At 38.3% G+C, this 20595-nt stretch overlaps 1 protein-coding gene across 5 annotated transcripts in view; it reads left to right on the top strand.

The window, feature by feature from the left end:
* SETX (senataxin) overlaps positions 1 to 20595 on the top strand; it is a 99049-nt gene that overhangs the window by 28309 nt on the left and 50145 nt on the right. For 4 of the 5 annotated variants that reach the window (XM_036913476.2, XM_036913477.2, XM_036913475.2 and 1 more), the window contains 2 exons: positions 61 to 4122; positions 12912 to 13011. In XM_036913476.2, coding sequence (XP_036769371.2) covers positions 61 to 4122; positions 12912 to 13011 — 4162 coding nt within the window. The remainder of the gene's footprint in view (positions 1 to 60; positions 4123 to 12911; positions 13012 to 20595) is intronic. The other variant, XM_036913478.2, reaches the window with a different exon arrangement.

Genomic DNA, 20595 nt, shown 5'->3' with positions numbered 1-20595 from the left:
TGGGATATCTGCCATGGATGGTGCTTGTTCATCTGAATGTCAGTATTTCTTTCATTTTAGGATTCAGGGTGGAGATCAGCCATTTGCCCAGATTATTGTCCTAACATGTATGAAGAAATGGAAACATTAGCCAGTGTGCTTCAGTCAGATATTGGCCAAGACATGCGTGTTCATAACAGCACGTTTCTGTGGTTCATCCCTTTTGTTCAGTCCCTGATGGATCTTAAGGATTTGGGTGTGGCTTATATAGTGGAGGTTATTCATCATCTGCACTCTCAAGTCAAAGATGTCCTCAACCAACCAGATGCCGGGTGTGACAAAGTCACTGAATTTTTTCTTCTCATCTTGGTGTCAGTGATTGAGCTGCATAGAAATAAAAAATGTTTGCATTTGCTGTGGGTTAGTTCCCAGCAGTGGGTGGAAGCTGTTGTGAAATGTGCCAAGCTTCCTACCACTGCATTTGCACGGAGTTCTGCAAAATCATCTGGAAATTGCTGCAAAGGAACAACCATGATAACATCTCTGTCATTGCATTCAATGCCATCTAACTCTGTACAGCTTGCTTGTGTGCAGCTGATTAGAAGTCTCCTAAAAGAAGGTTATCAGTTTGGGCGGCAAACTGTCTGTAAGCGATTCTGGGATAAGCTCAATTTATTCCTGCGAGGAAATTTATCTCTAGGTTGGCAGTTGAGCAGTCAGGAGACCCATGAGTTACAAATGTGTTTAAAGCAAATTATTAGAAACACAAAGTTCAAAGAACCTCAGTGTAGAACTTTAGTGGACCTGATTCCTTCATGTAAAACCCCTCCTGTGTCTTACAAAGAAGAAAAAGAACAGATAGGGAAGAAGTCTAAAGAAGACATGAACTGTCTGAAAAATTCAAGCCCAACATTTTCTAATGAAGAATTGAAAGCTGATACATATCAGGTGCAAGAGAGAATATTGATCAAAGCAGGTAACAAATTAGAAGAGGATAATGGGCAAAGTTATATAAAAGATTTGAAACCAGAAAACAGTCTCTCAGCTGAGTTATGTTTAAAGCAAAGTAGTAAAAGCCTTTTTGCTGGAAGAGCTCAGGATAAAGTTAAAATAAGTACAGGGGAACAGAAGTCTGTAAGAGAGAATTGTACTTCAAAAAATGGTCCAGAAAGGGGATATGACAGAGGGATAATAATGTCATCATGTTTGCCAACTGACCGTAGCAGTGATTCTCTGGAGATGTCTGCGTCAAGTGAGGATTTCTCCTTAAAGGATGATGCTCTTGGCAAAACCTCAAAAGCAAAATCTAAGACACAGAAAGATGTAATCTGTGCTAAATTATCACACGTAATAAAGAAGCAACACAGGAAAAGTGCTTTGGTCAATAATGCCATCAATTTAGAGGAAAAATTGGCTGTATCTAATATTGAGAGCTTTTGTGCAAGGAAAGATACAGGAGGCCAGAAAGGGGATGGTTTCTTACACAGTCTTTCTTTAGAAACTAATGGGATTCTGGATGATAAAAATGGAGGAAAAAAACGGCTGGAAAAGAAACAACTGAAGAGTGAAGCATTAGATAATTTCTCTTCTCATGAAAACAGTTATCAAATACAAGACCATCAAGTTGGTAATAAAGATTTATTCTCATTTACAGAAATGACCAATACTTGCATAAAGAAAACATCTTTGAAAGAGCCTATGACTGCAATTCCATCAACAGATAAAAAAATCAGCAAGAGTACCAATCTGCTTTCTTCTGACTGGAGAGAACAGTTTTCCAGCATTATTCCTAAGTCTGACACCTTGACAGATTCTCAGGTAGACAGAGACCTCCACAAATTATCTGTAATAGCTCAAGCCAGGGCTACTAAGTTTCCATCAGGTTCATCTCATAAAGGCTTATCCGAGCTACAAAGAAAAGTAAAAGATGATGAAAGGTGTCATGGACAGGTTATTATTATTTCAGATTCTGATGATGATGAAAGAGTTCTGGATTTAGAGAAACATGTTAAACAAGATAAAGAGAAAGAATGTCCAGAGCAGCATTCTTCAATACCTAATGCGAGTATGGAAAAGAAGCTAATTAAAGAAGAAAAGACAAAGTCCTTTTTGCAGCTTGAAGAATCTGATTCTCAGCTTTTTGAGTTTGAAAGTCCACATGAAGTATTTTCAGTTTGGCAAGATCAGAAACCAGATAGCAATGGTTCAGTTCAAGAGGATGAAAAAAATTCATGTTTGACTCACATAGCTGACATCACAAGTGATTGGGGTTGTGGTACAAATTACATATCTGAAGAGGTTATTAAAGTAACAGAAGGCATTAAAGAACATGCAGAACCACAGAGTGGTAGTAATTCTGGGGAATTTTGTGAGACTGAAGCAAAAAAACATAAGAGAAAACGATTTGAGGAAACTATGACCAAAGACCCTCCCAGGCCTTTATCCTCTGACAAAAATGAGGAGCAGTCTGATATTCTTAATGAGAGAAACCTGAATGAAGATGATTTTAAGAATGTAGACATAAGGGCTACAACTCCTGATTCAAATGTTCAGAGAGCCACTATGGTTCCAGTAAGGAAGTCCTCTCCAAAAGTTCGCACTTACTCCAAATCCATTAGGAGAGTCCCAGTTTCTAAAACTCCTAAGAAAGCACGTTCAGATACCAAAAAAGGGCAGAATAAAAGTTCATATTACCTCAGTTGTAGGACAACTCCTGCTATCGTACCACCAAAGAAGTTTCGCCAGTGTCCTGAACCAGCTTCAACAGTAGAGAAACTTGGTCTAAAAAAGGCTCCTCGTAGAGCATTTGAGTTGTCTCAGCGTTCGTTAGAATATTTAGTTCAGTTACGTGACCATGGCAAAACTGTTGGAGTAATTGACACCAAAAAAAAGACTAAATTAATTTCTCAGGCTCTCCCTATCAAAAATAATAATGAACTGCTGACGAGTCAAGATCTTCAGTTGCGAAGGCAGGTGAGACCCAAATCACCACAAAGCAGACAAAGACTTTCTGATGAGAGTACAGATGCTGAAAGAGCAAGACCATGTGCAGCACTGAATTCTGGCATACTTATGCCACAATCAGATGGGTCAGAGGTGATTGCTAACGATAATGGAAAACAGTTAATTAGATGTGTGTCTTCTGAACCAGAACCCACGAAAGTAAGATATATTTGTCAGGTGACTGACGATGCTTGCCTTCTGAACCAGTGTGATTTTGTAGCGTTAGATCAAAGCATACCAACACATGACATAATTGTCTCTACTTCAGAGGACTCTCTAGGTGGGGGTTTAGCTGTGGCAGCTTTGAAAGAGGGAGAGCCTGAAAAAAAGAGTGATAAAGAGGATGATATATTTTTAACACAACGTGATCCTGAAGATATGGATTTATGTTCACAGATGGAGAGTGATAATGATAAACACATTGAAATAGTTCATGGAAAAGTTATGGTTCAGGTAGAAGAAGATGCCGAACGTTGGCCTCAGTCGAAATCTTTGAGTAGCACAAAATGTAAGTTCAAAGATTGTGTCGAAACCCCAAAAAACCAGGGTGAATACTGCTCAAAACACTCTGAAGCTAAACCAGCAGATGAAGATTTATTTCGTAAACCTAGCTTGCCACCTCCTGCATCTAAACCTTCAAGACGTTCTACTGCTAAGGTTTTTAGCTCGAGAAGTACTTCACGAATTGCTGATCTTTCCAAGTCTTTGGAAGATAGCCTAGTGCTTCCACCAGCTGTAAAAAAGAAGTCAAATGGGGTACAGTCCGTTTTGAAAGGATCACCTCCAGCCTCTCTGGTGTCCCAGAAGCTAGTGTGTCAGGTGAAGAGTTTATGCAATGTTCTTCATGCTCAGACTCCAAGTAATTCCAGCAGACTAGGTTACAAACCTCCATTTGGTGAAAGCAGATCTTTTTTGGCTTCTTCTCCAGTAAACATTGTCTTGTCACCACAGTCCATCTCTGACACCCTCGTTAAAGAGGTCTTAAAATGGAAATATGAGATGTTCCTGAAGTTTGACCCATGTGGGCCTCCAGCAGATCATAACCAGTTCGTCTCAAGACATGTGCCCATCAGATTTAAAGATTGTGGAGATTATTTTGATGTTTTTTTCCCTTTAATAGTTTTGAATGCTTTTGAAACGGTAAGTGTATGTTTTAATTGTATACCCATCCGGACTGAAGTTGCTGCTTTTCTTTGCCATGCTGAATAATAGAGTACAGTTAAAATAAGTGATCTCTTGGATTTAGATAGATAGACCTAGCTTTCATGTTGAACAGACATTTGTGCCAGACACTGTTCTAGAAGCTGGGAACACAGAGGAAACACTTTTCTTAACTTATGCCCTTCTAGAGCCTACAGACATAGTTCAGAGGTCTAGTGTGCCAAGTCCGAAGGTAGGTAGTTCAGGAAGAAATGTTTTTTGATTACCAGGAAGACTTAAGAGGAGATAGTCTCCCATCTACTTTTTCTTTTTTTTAGTGTAATTTGCTTCTTTACTAAAGTTTTCTTGAGGAGGTGGCAAAGGGTAAATTACACTGAACAACATAAAGCAGTAAATCCTAAATTTCTGTTTATACCTATCTTCCCAATTTCTTACTCATCATAGCCCCTGCTATCTTACTCAGCTGTCTCTCTTCACCCAGCACATCCCATTCTGTTTCTTCTCTCTTCCTTACTTCCCCAGCTAGGAATGCCAGATAGAATACAGGATTCCAAGTTACATTTGAACCTCAGAAAAACAGCTAATAACTATTTAATCATTCAGCTGCATTTTGAAGGATTTTTTGGTGTTCTCCAAGTAGTAGGGGTTGGAAATAGATTTTTTACCTTTTTCAAATTACTTTAAAAAACCCAAAACCTGAGTATGCAGTAAGAGTTAGAAACAAAACGAGGAACACCGAAGTAAAATATTCATGTATTCATTCACTTAACAGATATTTGGGTGCCTGATACATGCCAAGTGCTATTGCAGGCCTGGGGAGGAAAGTGGTGAACAAGACAGACAAGGCCTCTATGTCTGGTGGCCATTTCACATCAGCATAAGGGTGCTAGTGTGACTGTGGGCAAAAGGGGGATAGGGCGCTTCAGATTGAAAGCTCAGGCAGCCTCTGTGAGCCATGGTATTCACACTTAGGGATGAATGGAAGGAATGAACCGTGGAAACAGTGTTCCCGGCAGAGTGCAGAGATAGACCCTAGGGGAAGATCGGCCGTACCTCAGTGTGTTGAAGGAAAAGGAAATGTATTGCACAGAGGAGCAAGTCTGCTACCTAGGAAGATAACCAGGTGAATTGTTAATTGTCAAGAATAACAAAAAACAGCTTTTATGAAGCTTTGATCTGCATCTTTAAGATGCACCTCATGTTGAATCCTTTGCATCAGTTTATGTTCCAAATTTTAGCCTCTGTTTTAAAACTTAATTATTTTACTAATGTTTCAAAAGCATTAGAAACACCTAATTGGTTAGTGGTCTTTACTATCTCTACGCAACAGTGAAATGAAATATTAAGTTAGTATTAGAAGAATTATTTTCTTCCCTTAGAAAAATTGTTAGCTCAGTGAACAGTGTATACAGTTAAGTAAGCTGGGGAACAGAAATTTTATTCATTTTGAAGCTTTGTTTTCCTTTAACCTTTATTCTTGTTGACAGCACTAATCCATTTAGAAACTATTCACAGCCCTTAAATTTAGAACAGATGCATATTTCTGATTATATTTTTCCCTGAGGTAAGCGGTATTTATATATTCCTCTTTAAGATTTCCTCCTTTCAGGATATTTTTGTAATTGTAGCCTTTTCAACCCAAAATGGGCACAAGTTCCATTATATACATCCACAAAGTTTAAAATACCAAGTACTTTTGGAAGTCCCATTATTAAAAACAGCCGGCACTCCTCACCCCCAAGTAACCATTTTGGATTATTAATGGATCCTTTTGATACTTACTTCCATATTTCTAAATAATATGCCACTATTGTGACCTCTTAATAAAATACCTCTTAAGGTATTTTCTGTTAGTTTCCTGCCACAGGAAGTACCCTCTCTTCCAGCCCTGCCTTCACACACACACCTTTCCTGTGCCCATCCTCATCATGGAGTCGTCCTGTCATTTTTAGGTATTTGTTGTTGCAAGTGTGTGAAAAGCTGCTGTAGCTAAGTCATGTATAGCTTCTTTTCCTTTTCTACCCCTTTGTTTTCTTTGGATTTGTTTGTTGACTATTTTCTGTATACTTACTATAACTAAATTAGCTTTAGACTCTTAGGTGTTTAAATCTCTCGTGATCAGACACATCAGGTAATCTGTAAATCTCATTTTAGTTTCTCATGGTTATCCTGAAATCCTCTCCATCCTCATCCTGGGGCTTGCATTTCCATCCTTCCTGTGCTGAATCTCTGTCTCTCCTGTACCCACCTGAGTGTGTCTTGGTCATCCCTCATTTTAGGAAGGCACATGCTTCAAGCTTCCTGAGGAAAGGATGTGTGGGTAGTAAATTTTGGAGCCCTGCTTGTCTTAAAATTTCTTCAGTCTCCTCTCGTTTTCCTTTAGTTTTTCTATTTTCGGTCTCATTTCCTTTCTGACTACTTTCTGGAGGCTTTCTCAACTTCCAAGTCTACTGAAAATTTTTTTTTTAGCATAATTTCAGTTTCATGGAACTTGAGGATTTCTTTCTGTTGGATCCTGTTTTTTCTTGGACATGGTATTTTTTGTTATGTAAAGTTTGTTAATGACAATTTTACAGCTAGTTAGGTTTCCGCTCCTTGCATAGTCCTTTATCCCAGTTCCTTTTTTTCCTGTTCTTTTTAGTATCTCCAAACTTGTCATGTTAACTCCTTTGTCCAAATGTCTGGTGATTTTTTGGTGATCTACTTACGTGAGAACAGGGTATTAAAAAGCAGACTGGAGCATTAGTCATAGCAGCCAAAAGGTGAAAATAACCCAGATGCCCATCAGCTGATGAATGGATAAACAAAACATGATATATATCCATATAGTGGAATATTAATCACCTATAAAAAGGAATGAACTGTTGTATGCTACTTCTACTGTTATACGCTACTTCTCAAGGTTCATGGTTGAACCTTGAAAATACTATGCTGTTTCATTTTTTATATTAAGATTGGATGCTTAGGTGTAGTTACCTATATTGTATTACATAAAAGACTTTTTAAAAAAGCAGATTAACAGCTCTGAGTGAAAGGGTAGACTTGTTGACCAGTGGTGTTTTGTTGGGAAGCCCCATGCCCACCCATATGTCATTATCTTTAGTCTTTCTATCTCTTGATGGGGTCAGATTCCCCAAAGAAGGATCTTTAAATATTTTGCCTGGAAGGTTTCAGGCCTGACTGGGAGCTGACTGTGGGATGAGGGTGGAGGACAAAGGGCAGGGTCCCAGTATTGAGTATATAAACATTTGCCTAATCCACCCCCCCCTTTTTTTTTCAGTGCAGTATCCCTATGCTGCTTGCTATCCCCAAAGCCAGAGGCTGTTTGACCCTCTCTAGAGACTAAATTTCTGTAGTTGTTTGGGGCTGGCAGCAGGAGACAGTCTTCCTTCAGCCCTCCTAGAGGTACACATCAGATTGCTTCCACGAGGGAGTTCAGCCTCTTGGACTTGATAAATTAGTTGTCATTCATCTATTTTCTGGCCCCCAAAATTCAGATATTCTTGACTGCTCTTCTGTTTTCTTTGTCCTAATGAGTTAATCCTGTTTTTAAAAATCCCTTTGGTGTTTTAGGAGGTTTCAAGAGGAACAAAAGAAAGTGCATGTGTTCAGTCTACCATCTTTGCCTTTAAGTTTTCTTTCTTCTTTTTTTTAATACAGTTTAAACAGCATTGTTATAACATTTCTAGTTTATATAGGCCAATAATCATTGGTATTATTAAGATATTTTGATTACTTTTAATTTTTGTTTCTAATAAGCCATGGGATGTCGCATCAACTACAGCCCTGGACCAAGGTTCATCACCCCTCATTCTGATGTAATTTGATTTCATAATAATGTTTGTTAGTGGGTTGCTATAGTGGGTATAGATTTAAGAAAAATTTGGTTGGTATCCTGTTTAGGACATGAAACATTATGTTTGGTTATCCAGTTAATACGATATATTGCAGATGGAATGGAATGACATTATGTAGAATTATCTTGGTGCAAAAGACAAATGAGAGCAAATTTAATTTTTAGAAGTGTAAGTCTTTTAGAAGTATGAGTATACTGATAAAACTGGTAGAAGATATTTTTTTTAATCCTTGCATTTAACATATAGAAGTTTTAGATAAATGTGTGCTGTTTTATCAGGACCAATATTTTGGTCAGCGTGGCAAATGCTCTTTTATCTTAAAATTCAGACTTGCTTTCTCTGCAGTCCTCTTCTGTCACCTGTGTGTGTGTGGTAATTGGCAGGCTCATTGTTGGTCATGGGGATGGGTACCAACTTTGATTCTCAGTACCCAAACTCCTTAAAGGGAGATTGCTCCTTTTCTTTAGCTGATCTCAGATTATAATTAGTTCAGCAAAGGAAGCAAAATAGATTGATAGGATGGGAGACATTGGGAGGAGACCCAAAAACCAGAGGAGAGTTTTTTTGCCGGTGGGTGTGGGGAGTCAGGAATATAATACTTTGAGATGGGAACTGACTGAGCATGTATGAGCAGAGAGATTAGGCAGGTATGGCTGAGTGAAGCTGTAACTGAGTAGTGAAAGGGAATGAAATAAGATTGGAAAAACAGTCAAGAGCCAGGTGTATACCACCCTGTAAGCTGCAAGTTGGGATTTCATTCTCAGTTCAGGAAGATTTTTAGCTGGTTGGTGTTTAGGCTGTAGGGCTGGTAATAGACGGTAGTTTGCATTTTTTACTCATCATTCTTGGTTGCTCAGTGAATAATCTGTAGAAAAGCAAGTGTAGATGCAATACCTCTGTCAAAAGGCTGTTAAGAGTAGCCCTGCAGAAAGATGACGCTAGCTTGATTTGGGAGGCCGCTGTGGAAATAAAAGTGAACTCAGTTGGGGGTAAACTGGAGATAGTACTCAGATGTGCTGATGGAATGGATGTGGGAGTAGGTATGGGAGGGTGGGACTGAGGCTTTGGTTTAAGCATCTGGCTAGGTTGTGAAGCTCTTTACTGGAGGGTCCTGAGTGTGGGCTAATGGGTCTCTGTCTGGAAGTGACACTATAGAAGCCAGAGGGGTGTAGTTGAATGTGTCAACAAATATGTATTATGAGAACACCTCGGGACAGTGGAGGAGACTGAGACCCCCACTCCGTGGGAAGGAAACAGCAGATCAGAGTGGAAAGAATCGTTTTAGGTTTGCCCTTCTTCCATTCTTTCACTGCCCCGGACTAGAGCACTACCCTGATGAGCAGGGCAAACAAGTTGCAGCCAGCTCATTCCAGCCAGAAGCAGTGGGTAGCACTAAGGTGGCAGTGTGGCACAGCTCAGATGAGTTGTGTCTGACAGTGTCATTGGACCCTTGTTTTCTGAGAGTTCTCATCCCTAGTACAGCTGGGTTATTGTAACCAAGGGAGTCAGAATATGGAAAAGAAAAGTACTAGGGTAGGTTGACAGATTATAATACTCAAATGTTTATTCCCTGAGGTATATCCTCCCTATTACTCCCCACCCCGTTCATAAGCAGAGGCACAAAAGCCTGGTAGTGCTAGGATTTAGCCCCTTGCTCCTGCAGTGTGTGCTCCAGCTGATGTGCCTCGTAACCCTGGGGAGTATGAAATGAAAAGAGGGAAACCAGTCTCTCTGGGGTATAGTTACTAGAGGTGGAAAAGTACTGCTGATACTGCTCCCACTTTGTTTTGATTAATTAGTATTTAATTTGTAGTATGTCTTTATATTTAAGGAGAGTTTCTTGTAGACAGCATATTATTGGGTCTTTTATTTCAATCCACCTGACAGAATCTGTCTTTTATTTGGTGTGTTGAGACCATTTGACATTTATGGTGGTTACAGATGAAGGTAGATTACTTTCCACTACATTTGTTATTATTTTCTATATGTTACCCTTGTTTTTTGTTCCTGTTTTTGTCTTCCACACTTTTTCCACCTTTGTGGCTTTAATTGAGCATTTAGGTTTGCCCTTGAAATTTTCTCTCTTTACTTAGTATATCAATTACTCTTTTTAAGCTTTTTTGAGTGGTTGTCCTAGGGCTTTCAGTATGTATTTACAACTAATCCAAGTCCACTTTCAGATAACACTCTGGGCGTGGGAATACCTTACAATAACAAAATACTTCACTTCTTCTCTTCTGTCCCTTGTATCACTGCTGTCATTGATTTCACTTATGCAGGAGCATCTATTAGTGCACCTATATACACATAAAGGTACATGATTAAATACATTATTGCTCTTATTTTGAATAAATGATTATTAGGTCGGTTAAGAAAAGAAACGTAAGTTTTTACATTCACTTAATCTCTGATGCTCTTCCTTTGTTAATATAAATCTGAGTTTCTGACCTTTATGATTTTCCTTCTCTATGAAGATCTGTTAACATTTTTTGCAAGATAAGTTTAATGGCAGTAAATTCTATCAATTTTTGTTTGTCTGAGAAAGTATTTCTCATTTGCTTTTTATGGATAATTTGCAGGGTTCAAAATTTTATGTTGGTGGGATCCTTTCTCTCAACAGTTCAAATATTTTATTCTTGTGCAGTTTCTGAAGAGAAATCAAATGTAATTCTTATCTTCTCTGAAGTTAAGGTGTTTTTTCCCACTGGCTTCTTTGGAGATTTTTTTTTTTAAGTATAGTTGATATACAATATTGTATTGATTTCAAGTCTATAAAACAGTGGTTCAGCAGTTAACACACATTATTAAATCTTCACCACAACTAGTGCAGTTACTATCTGTGCAAATAGGAAGATGTTACAGAACCATTGACTATATTCTCCATGCTGTACTTCCCGTTCCTGTGAACAGCTTATATTATGATGGAGGTTTTTGTGCCCCTTCATACCCCTCACCTACCACACCCACCTACCCCAGCCCCTCCCCTGTGGTAACCACCATTTACTTCTTAGTGTCCATGACGTCTACTGCCATTTTGTTCATTTTGTTTTGTTTTTAGATTCTACAAATAAGTGAAATCACATGGAATTTGTCTTTCTCTGCCTGGCTCATTTCACTTAGCATAAAACCCTCTAGGTCCATCCATGTTATTGCAAATGGCAGGATTTCTTTCTTTTCTATGGCTGAATAATACTCCATTGTGTATATGTAACACATCTTTATCCATTCATCTGTTGAGGGACACTTTGGTTGCTTCCATATCTTGGCTTTTGTAAATAATGCTGTAATAAACATAGGGGTGCAGATACCTTTTAGAATCAGATGTGTTGTTTTCTTCAGGTAAATTCCTAGAAGTGCAATTATGGAGTTGTATGGTATTTCTAGTCTTAGTTTCTTGAGGAACCTTAAATACTGCTTTCCATAGTGGTGGCTGAAGATTTTTTCTTTATCTTTGATTATTTCATATTCCTGCAGTTTAAATATATGCCTAGGTATAGTTCTGCTTGCTGTTTTCTGAGCTTCCTGGATCTGTGACTTGGTGTCGACAGTAATTTGCTTCACATACTGCTGCTGTCCCTTCCTCTCTTTCTTCTGGCATTCCCATGGCAGGTATGTTGCACGTTTGCAACTGTCCCACAGTTCTTGGATATTCTGTTCTTCTTTCCCCAGTTGTTTTCTCTCTACTTTTAGCTTTGGTAGTTCCTTTGCTATACATCCTTAAGCTAAGGGACTTTTTACTCAGCCATGTCCAGTCTACTAATAAGCCCCCCAAAGGCATTCTTCGTTTCTGTTAGTGTTTCTAATCTCTAGCGTTTCTTTTTTCTTCCTTATATTTTACATCTCTCTGCTTACATTATCCATCTAGTCTGACATGGTCTACTTTTTCCATTAAACTCTTAGCATATTAATTGCAGTTTTTAAAATTCCTGGTCTGATAATTCCAACATTCCTGCCATATCTAACTCTGGTTCTAATGCTTGTTCTGTCTCTTCAAACTGTTTTTTGCCTTTGAGTACACATTGTAATTTTTTGTTTAATGATGAACGTGATCTACTAGATGAAAGGAACAGTAGTACATAGGACTTTATTAATGTGGTGGTAAATTGTAGGGGAGGAGGACTTCCCCAGTCCTGTGATAAGGTTTCAGTCTTTTAGTGAACCTTTGCCTCTGGGCTGTGAACTTCACACGTGCTTCTCAGTTGCCCCCCAACCTTCTTGGAGTTGGACAGGATGGGCTGGGGTTGGTAATATCTTTTCCCCAAGCAGGTTAGGCTCTGGTAAAATAGTTTCTCCATAGACCAAGCCTTGTTAAGAGGATCAGAATGCTCTGGTCTATTTCAGAATGGTCCCCCACCAACCCAACCCACCATCACTTGGCAGAAGTTTGAAGGGATTTTTTCTCCAGCATTCTCTGTGGGGACCTGGTAAAGCTTCTAGAGACAAAACTCACCAAAGTGTGGGGTCTCCCCTATGACCAAGTACCCTAGAGTTTTTAACGTTCAAAGTTGTCTATACTAAGCCTCCAGCATTTTGTCAGTTACAGTTTAGGTTTTCTATCCCAGTATGGAGGCTTCTACTTAAGTTTTCTGTTCTTGTAAATTGTGATTATCTCTATCCAGCTGTCTGTCTCTCCAGTTTTAGGGGCAGCACTTTGCTCTGGCTTCATTTCTCTGTTGAGTCCATGAAGAGTTGATTTTTCAGTTTTCTCAGCTTTTTACTTATTGCTTGGAGTGACGACTCTGAGTTCCTTTACATGCCAAACTGGAAGTCCCAAATTAATTTTTAATGTTTCTGGCACCTGTGATTATCTAGGTTCTGGATTTTACTCTTGCTTGCTTTGGAAAATTTTGCTGTTCAGCATTGGCTTTCCAGAATGTTTTCGCTTTATTTTGCTTTTTCTACTTTGTTTAGGTAGCACAGGAATGGAGGAAGTCACCACATAAAGAGAAATTCCATCAGTTGCATTTACGAAAACTTCCTTCTGATTATAGAAAATACTGGGAGTTTATGAGTAAGTTCTTTCATATGTAATCTGGAAGATACTCATAATAATTGGAGATTTCTATTTGAGGAAACATCATCATTGAATTTTCTGGGACATAGGTTTTGTTCCTAAGTTGCATTTGTAACCTCTTTTTAAGAATATATTCAAAATCTAATTAATGAGGATAATTACTGGGACAGTTATGAATGTAAAATCCATTGTTTTAACTATTCTGTAATTAGAACACCACAGACCAAAGTGTCCGTGGATCCTGGGTGTGGGGGAGAGGGTGTTGAAGAGGGCCTTGATTGGGGAAAGCAGGTCACAGTAACAGTTTATGGAGTCTGAGTAAATCTGCTTACTATCTACTTATTTCATGGTCGTTCTGAAATGCACTACATTTATGTGTTAATTATAAGTAAACCAAACATTCAGATTTCTTTAAAAAGTATAAATCCTCTTTTTGTTCCCCCTTCCATCTTACTTCATAGATACACTTAAAAAAACCTGTGTGTATTTTTAGGGAAAGGTGCTGTATATTCATTATAGAGCATTCTGATAATCTTAGCAGAATAATAACACCACCAATTCCCATCATTCAGAGATAAGCCTATGAACATACTAGTGTATATCTTATTACCAGACTTTCTGCTTACCTATGTGAGTTTTGTTTGTATGTGATAGTCATATTATGTATTTTGTGACCTTCTTTCATCTGTTCGGTGTATATTTATTGACTTTATACTGCCAGATGTGTGATTCTGTCTACTAGGTTTGTAGTTGTGAAGAAAACAAAATTCCTGCCTTCATGAACCTTATATTTGGCTTATTTTCATTTACTATATTATAAATGTCTTTTCAGAGTTATTAAATAATAATAGTGTATTTAGTGTTTGTAGCTATTCCATTGTAAACATATTCCATAGTTCCATTTAACCAGTCATTTCTAGTTAGATGTGTACATTGTTACAGTTTTTCACTATTACAAGCACTCTGAGTAAATCCCTTTGCAAAGTCAGTATGCGCATGTCTGCTCTCTCCCGGAGCTACACAGACCGAAACCAAAACTGTTGTGAAATATGGTCGTTTTGAATCTGTGAGGTAAAAACTGTCTGTGCCTCAAAAACTTCAGTGAAATTAAACAACAAATAATGAAATTGAAAAAGAAGACCAGTTCAGTGATTTGCACAGGAGCCAGCATATAACCATGCTCATCACGAAAGGGAAGCAGTTGGCCAAGGAAAAAGCACACGGGCTGAAGTCTGAGGGAAACCAGGAGCAAGTATCCAAAAGTCCTCTTCCAGGAGGGTCACATGGGACACACCTAAATTTCCCAGTAATGACGTGTGAGACATGTGAATTGTTATCTACAAGGGAAACTTGATAGAGACTCCGTGCCTGTAACAGTGTCTGCCCAGCCTAAATTCCTGACTTCAGAAGGAAAAGCAGTGTTTGGCATAAACTGTATTTTTTTTGTAAACAGTTTAGGCCCAGTGAGTCATTATCATCATCAGATGGCGAGACCTGTCTGGCACCCCGTTCCCAGAGGACAGGCGCACAAGCAGGCTTTCTGATGATGGCCGTCAGAGGCCTGTTACGGGGACTCCTTTACACTCGGCATTTTGTGAACAACGTTAGTATGATTACTGATGAATACTCTCAGTGTTTTTGTGAGAGCATTTTAGTTGAGTCTATGTCCAAAGTGGATTGCCGAGTCTTGGAGTCCGTTCACGTTAATAGCCAATCCTGTTGTACAAAGTCATACCCCACTCACGGTATGAGAAGCCTCACGTTCCAAGCCTTCAACAAATTGTATTGATCATCATGTTAATTTTAGCTGTTATGATATGTTTGGATTGATAGCCTTTATGGTTTTGTTTTGTACTATCCTGCTTAGTGAGGCTCAACACCTTTTTGTAGTTTAGTAGATGCTTCAATGACCTTTTCTGGGAAGTGTCTGCAAAAGATTCTTGTTCATTTGCTGTTGTCTAGGAGTTGCTTATATGATCTGGATACAAGCCAGTTCTTCCACTTGGGCTTGCATTTTGACTCTCTTGGTGATGTCCTAAAAATTCTTTATTCTTAAGAATTTATGATTCTTAACATAAACACATCTGTCTTTTTTGTGTGGTTTGTGCTCTGTACCTCATTTAAGAAACTTTTCCCTGCTGCAGGTCATAAATATATTATCTTAACACCTAGAAAAGGTGTTAGCAAACTACAGCTTGCACATCTACCCCATATCCTGCTTTTTTCTTTTTACCCAAAATAAGTTTTTTTTTATTAAGGTATCATTGATGTACAATCTTATCACTCAGATTTCACATAAGCAGCATTGTGGTTACTACATTCTGCTATTATTAAGTCCCCAACATATACCCTATTACAGTCACTGTTCATCGGCATACTAAGATGCTGTAGAGTCACTACTTGTCTTCTCTGTGTTCTACGTCCTTCCCCGTGCCCCCCTATATTATAGTGTGCTAATCCTAATGCCCCTTAGTCCTCTTATCCCTCCCTTCCCACCCACCCTCCCCAGTCTCTTTCCCTTTGGTAACTGTTAGTCCATTCTTGGGTTCTGTGAGTCTGCTGCTATTTTGTTTCTTCAGTTTTTGTTTTGTTCTTATACTCCACAGATGAGTGAAATCATTTGGTACTTGTCTTTTTCTGCCTGGCTTATTTCACTGAGCGTAATACCCTCCAGCTCCATCCATGTTGTTAGAAATGGTAGGATTTGTTTCTTTCTTATGGCTGAATGATACTCCATTGTGTATATGTACCACCTCTTCTTTATCCGTTCATCTACTGATGGACACTTAGGTTGCTTCCATTTTTTGGCTATTGTAAATAGTGCTGCAGTAAACATAGGGGTGCATATGTCTTTTTGAATCTGGGATCCTGTATTCTTAGGTTAATTCCTAGGAGTGGAATTTCTGAGTCAAATTGTATTTCTGTTTTGAGTTTTTTGAGGAACCTCCATACTGCTTTCCACAATGGTTGAACTAATTTACATTCCCACCAGAAAGTGTTCCCCTTTCTCCACATCCTTGCCAGCATTTGTCGTTTCTTGTCTTTTGGATGTTGGCCATCCTAACTGGTGTGAGGTGATATCTCATTGTGGTTTTAATTTGCATTTTTCTGATGATTAGCAATGTGGAGCATCTTTTCATGTGCCTTTTGGCCATCTGAATTTCTTCATTGGAGAAATGTCTGTTCAGATTCTCTGCCCATTTTTTAGTTGGGTATTGGCTTTTTGGTTGTTGAGGCATGTGAGCTCTTTATATATTTTGGGTGTTAACCCCTTATTGGATCTGTCATTTATGAATATATTCTCCCATACTGTATGATGCCTTTTTGTTCTATTAATGGTGTCCTTTGCTGTACAGAAGCTTTTTGGTTTGATATAGTCCCACTTGTTTATTTTTGCTTTTGTTTCCCTTGCCCGAGGAGATAATGTTCATGAACAACTTGCTCATGTTTATATTCAAGAGAGTTTTGCCTATGTTTTTTTCTAAGAGTTTTATGGTTTCACGACTTACATTCAGGTCTTTGATCCATTTCGAGTTTACTTTTATGTATGGAGTTAGACAATGATCCAGTTTCATTCTCTTACCTGTAGCTGTCCAGTTTTGCCAACACCAGCTGTTGAAGAGGCTGTCATTTCCCCATTGTATGTCCATGGCTCCTTTATTATGTATTAATTGGCCATATATGTGTGGGTTTACATCTGGGCTCGCTGTTTTGTTCCATTGATCTATAGGTCTGTTCTTGTGCCAGTACCAAATTGTCTTGATTACTGTGGCTTTGTAGTAGAGCTCAAAGTTGGGGAACATAATCTCACCCGCTTTACTCTTCCTTCTCAGTATTGCTTTAGCTATTCGGGGTCTTTTGTGGTTCCATATGGATTTTAGAATTATTTGTTCCAGTTCATTGAAGAATACTGTCAGTATTTTGATAGGGATTGCATTGAATCTGTAGACTGCTTTAGGCAGGATGGCCATTTTGACAATATTAATTCTTTGTATCCATGAGCACGGGATGTGTTTCCATTTATTGGTATCTTCTTGAATTTCTTTCAAGAATGTCTTGTACTTTTCAGAGTATAGGTCTATCATTTCCTTGGTTAGGTTTATTCCTAGGTATTTTATTGTTTTTGATGCAGTTGTGAATGGAATTGTTTTCCTGATTTTTCTTTCTGCTAGTTCATCATTAGTGTACAGGAATGCCACAGATTTCTGTGTATTAATTTTGTATCCTGCAACTTTAATGAATTCAGATAGTAGTTCTAGTGGTTTTGGAGTGGATTCTTCAGGGTTTTTTATGTACAATATCATGCATCTGCAAACAGTGACAGTTTGACTTCTTCCTTACCAATCTGGACGCCTTTTATTTCTTTGTGTTGTCTGATTATCACGGCTAAGAACTCCAGAACTATGTTGAATAGAAGTGGGGAGAGTGGGCATCCTTGTCTTGTTCCCGATCTTAGAGGAAAAGCTTTCAGCTTTTCACTGTTAAGTATGATGTTGACTGTGGGTTTGTCATATATGGCCTTTATTATGTTGAGGTACTTGCCCTCTCTAACCATTTTGTTGAGAGTTTTTATCATGAATCGGTGTTGAATTTTGTCAAATGCTTTTTCAGCACCTATGGAGATGATTATGTGATTTTTGTCCTTTTTGTTAATGTGGTGGATGATGTTGATGGATTTTCAAATATTGTACCATCCTTGCATCCCTGGGATGAATCCCTCTTGATCATGGTGTATGATCATCTTGATGTATTTTTGAATTTGGTATGCTAATACTTTGTTGAGTATTTTTGTATCTTTGTTCCTCAGGGATATTGGTCTGTAATTTTCTTTTTTTGTGGTGTCTTTACCTGGTTTTGGTATTAGAGTGATGCTGGCCTCATAGAATGAGTTTGGAAGTATTCCCTCCTCGTCTGTTTTTTGGAAAACTTTAAGGAAAATGGGTATTATATCTTCTCTAAATGTCTGATAAAATTCAGCAGTGAAGCCATCTGGTCCAGGGTTTCCCTCTTGGGTGGTTTTTTGATTACTGATTCAATTTCATTGCTGGTAATTGGTTTGGTCTCTTCATATTTTCTTTTTCTTCCTGGGTCAGTCTTGGAAGGTTGTATTTTTCTAGAAAGTTGTCCATTTCTTCTCGGCTATCCAGTTTGTTAGCATATAATTTTTCATAGTATTCTCTAATAATTCTTTGTATTTCTGCGGTGTCGGTAGTGATTTTTCCTTTCTCATTTCTGATTCTGTTTATGTGTGTAGATTCTCTTTTTTTCTTGGTAAGTCTGGCTAGGGATTTATCTATTTTGTTTATTTTCTCTAAGAAGGAGCTCTTGGTTTCATTAATTCTATTTTTTATTCTCAATTTTATTTATTTCCGCTCTGATCTTTATTACATCTCTCCTTCTACTGAATTTGGGCCTCTTTTGTTGTTCTTTTTCCAGTTTCAATAATTGTGAATTTAGACTGGGATTGTTCTTCCTTCTTTAAATATGCTTGGGTTGCTATATACTTTACTCTTAGAACTGCCTTCGCTGTGTCCCACAGAAGTTGGGGCATTGAGCTGTTGTTTTCATGTGTCTCCATATATTGCTTGATCTCTGTTTTAATTTCGTCATTGATTCATTGATTATTTAGGAGCATGTTGTTAAGCCTCCATGTGTTTGTGAGCCTTTTTGTTTTCTTTGTACAGTTTATTTCTAGTTTCATACCTTTGTTATCTGAGAAGTTGTTGGTACAATTTCAATCTTTCTGAATTTGCTGAGGCTCTTTTTGTGGCCTAGTATGTGATCTATCCTGGAAAATGTTCCCTGTGCACTTGAGAAGAATGTGTGTCCTGCTGCTTTTGAGTGGAGTGTTCTGTAGGTATCTGTTAGGTCCATCTGTACAATGTGTTGTTCAGTACCTCTGCGTCCTTACTTATTTTCTGTCTGGTTGATCTGCCCTCTGGAGTGAGTGGTGTGTTTGTTGAAGTCTCCTAAAATGGATGCGTTGCATTCTATTTCCCCCTTTAAATCTGTTAGTATTTGTTGTACATATTTGGGTACTTCTGTGTTGGGTGCATAGGTATTTATAATGGTTATATCTTCTTGCTGAACTGACTCCTTTATCATTATATAATGTCCTTCTTTGTCTCCTGTTACTTTCTTTGTTTTGAAGTCTATTTTATCTGATACAAATATTGCAACACCTGCTTTTCTCTCCCTATTGTTAGCATGAAATATCTTTTTCCATCCCTTCATTTTTAGTCTGTGTATGTCTTTGAAGTGAGTCTCTTGTAAGCAGCATATAGATTGGTCTTGCTTTTTTATCCATTCTGTAACTCTGTGTCTTTTGATTGGTGCATTCAGTCCATTTATGTTCAGGGTGATTATCGATAGATATGTACTTATTGCCATTGCAGGCTTTGGATTCATGGTTACCAAAGGCTCAAGGGCAGCTTCTTTACTATCTAGCAGTCTACCTTAACTCACTTATTATGCTATTACATACACAATCTGAAGATTCTTTTTTTCTCTCCCTTCTTTTTCTTCCTTCTCCACTCTTTATATGCTAGGTGTTACATTTTGTACTCTTTGTGTATCCCTTGACTGACTTTGTGGGTAGCTGATTTAATTTTGCATTTGGTTAGTTTTTAGTTGGTCTACTTCCTTTGCTGTGGTTTTGTTTTCTCTGGTGATAGCTATTTAGTCTTAGGCGCACTCCCATCTAGAGCAGTCCCTTTAAAATACTGTGTAGTGACGGTTTGTGGGAGTTAAATTCCCTCAACTTTTGCTTCTGGGAATTGTTTAATCCCTCCTTCAAATTTAAATGATAACCTGCTGGGTAGAGTATTCTTGGTTTGAGGCCCTTCTGTTTCATTACATTGAATTTATCATACCACTCCCTTCTGGCCTATAAGGTTTCTGCTGAGAAATCTGATGATAGCCTGATGGGTTTTCCTTTGTAGGTGATCTTTTTCCTCTCCTTTGCTGCTTTTAGTATTCTGTCCTTGTCTTTGATCTTTGCCATTTTAATTATTTTATATGTTGGTGTTGTCCTCCTTGGGTCCCTTGTGTTGGGAGATCTGTAGACTTCCATGGCCTGAGAGACTATTTCCTTCCCCAGATTGGGGAAGTTTTCAGCAATTGTTTCTTCAAATACACTTTCTATCCCTTTTTCTCTCTTCTTCTTCTTCTGGTACCCCTATAATGAGAATATTGTTCCATTTGTATTGGTCACACAGTTCTCAATATTCTTTCATTCCTAGAGATCCTTTTTTCTCTGTCTCAGCTTCTCTGTATTCCTGTTCTCTAATTTCTATTCCATTTACTGTCTCCTCTATTTCATCTAATCTGCTCTTAAATCCCTCCATTGTTTGTTTTATTTCAGTTATCTCCCTCCTGAATTTGTCCCTTAGCTCTTGAATATTTTTCTGTAGCTCCATTAGCATGCTTATGATTTTTATTTTGAATTCTTTTTCAGGAGATTGGTGATTTCAGTCTCACCAAGCCCTCTTAATGGTGTTTGAGGGATTTTGCATTGAACAAGGTGGTTCTGCCTTTTCATAGTCCTGGAGCAATGGGAGTGGTTGCAAGCAAGTGGTGCAG

This window comes from Manis pentadactyla, chromosome 3, assembly GCF_030020395.1.
Source record: "Manis pentadactyla isolate mManPen7 chromosome 3, mManPen7.hap1, whole genome shotgun sequence".
Lineage (NCBI taxonomy): Eukaryota > Metazoa > Chordata > Mammalia > Pholidota > Manidae > Manis > Manis pentadactyla.
Note: the sequence above shows the minus strand (reverse complement) of the source record. Positions and strands in the feature narration are given on the sequence as shown.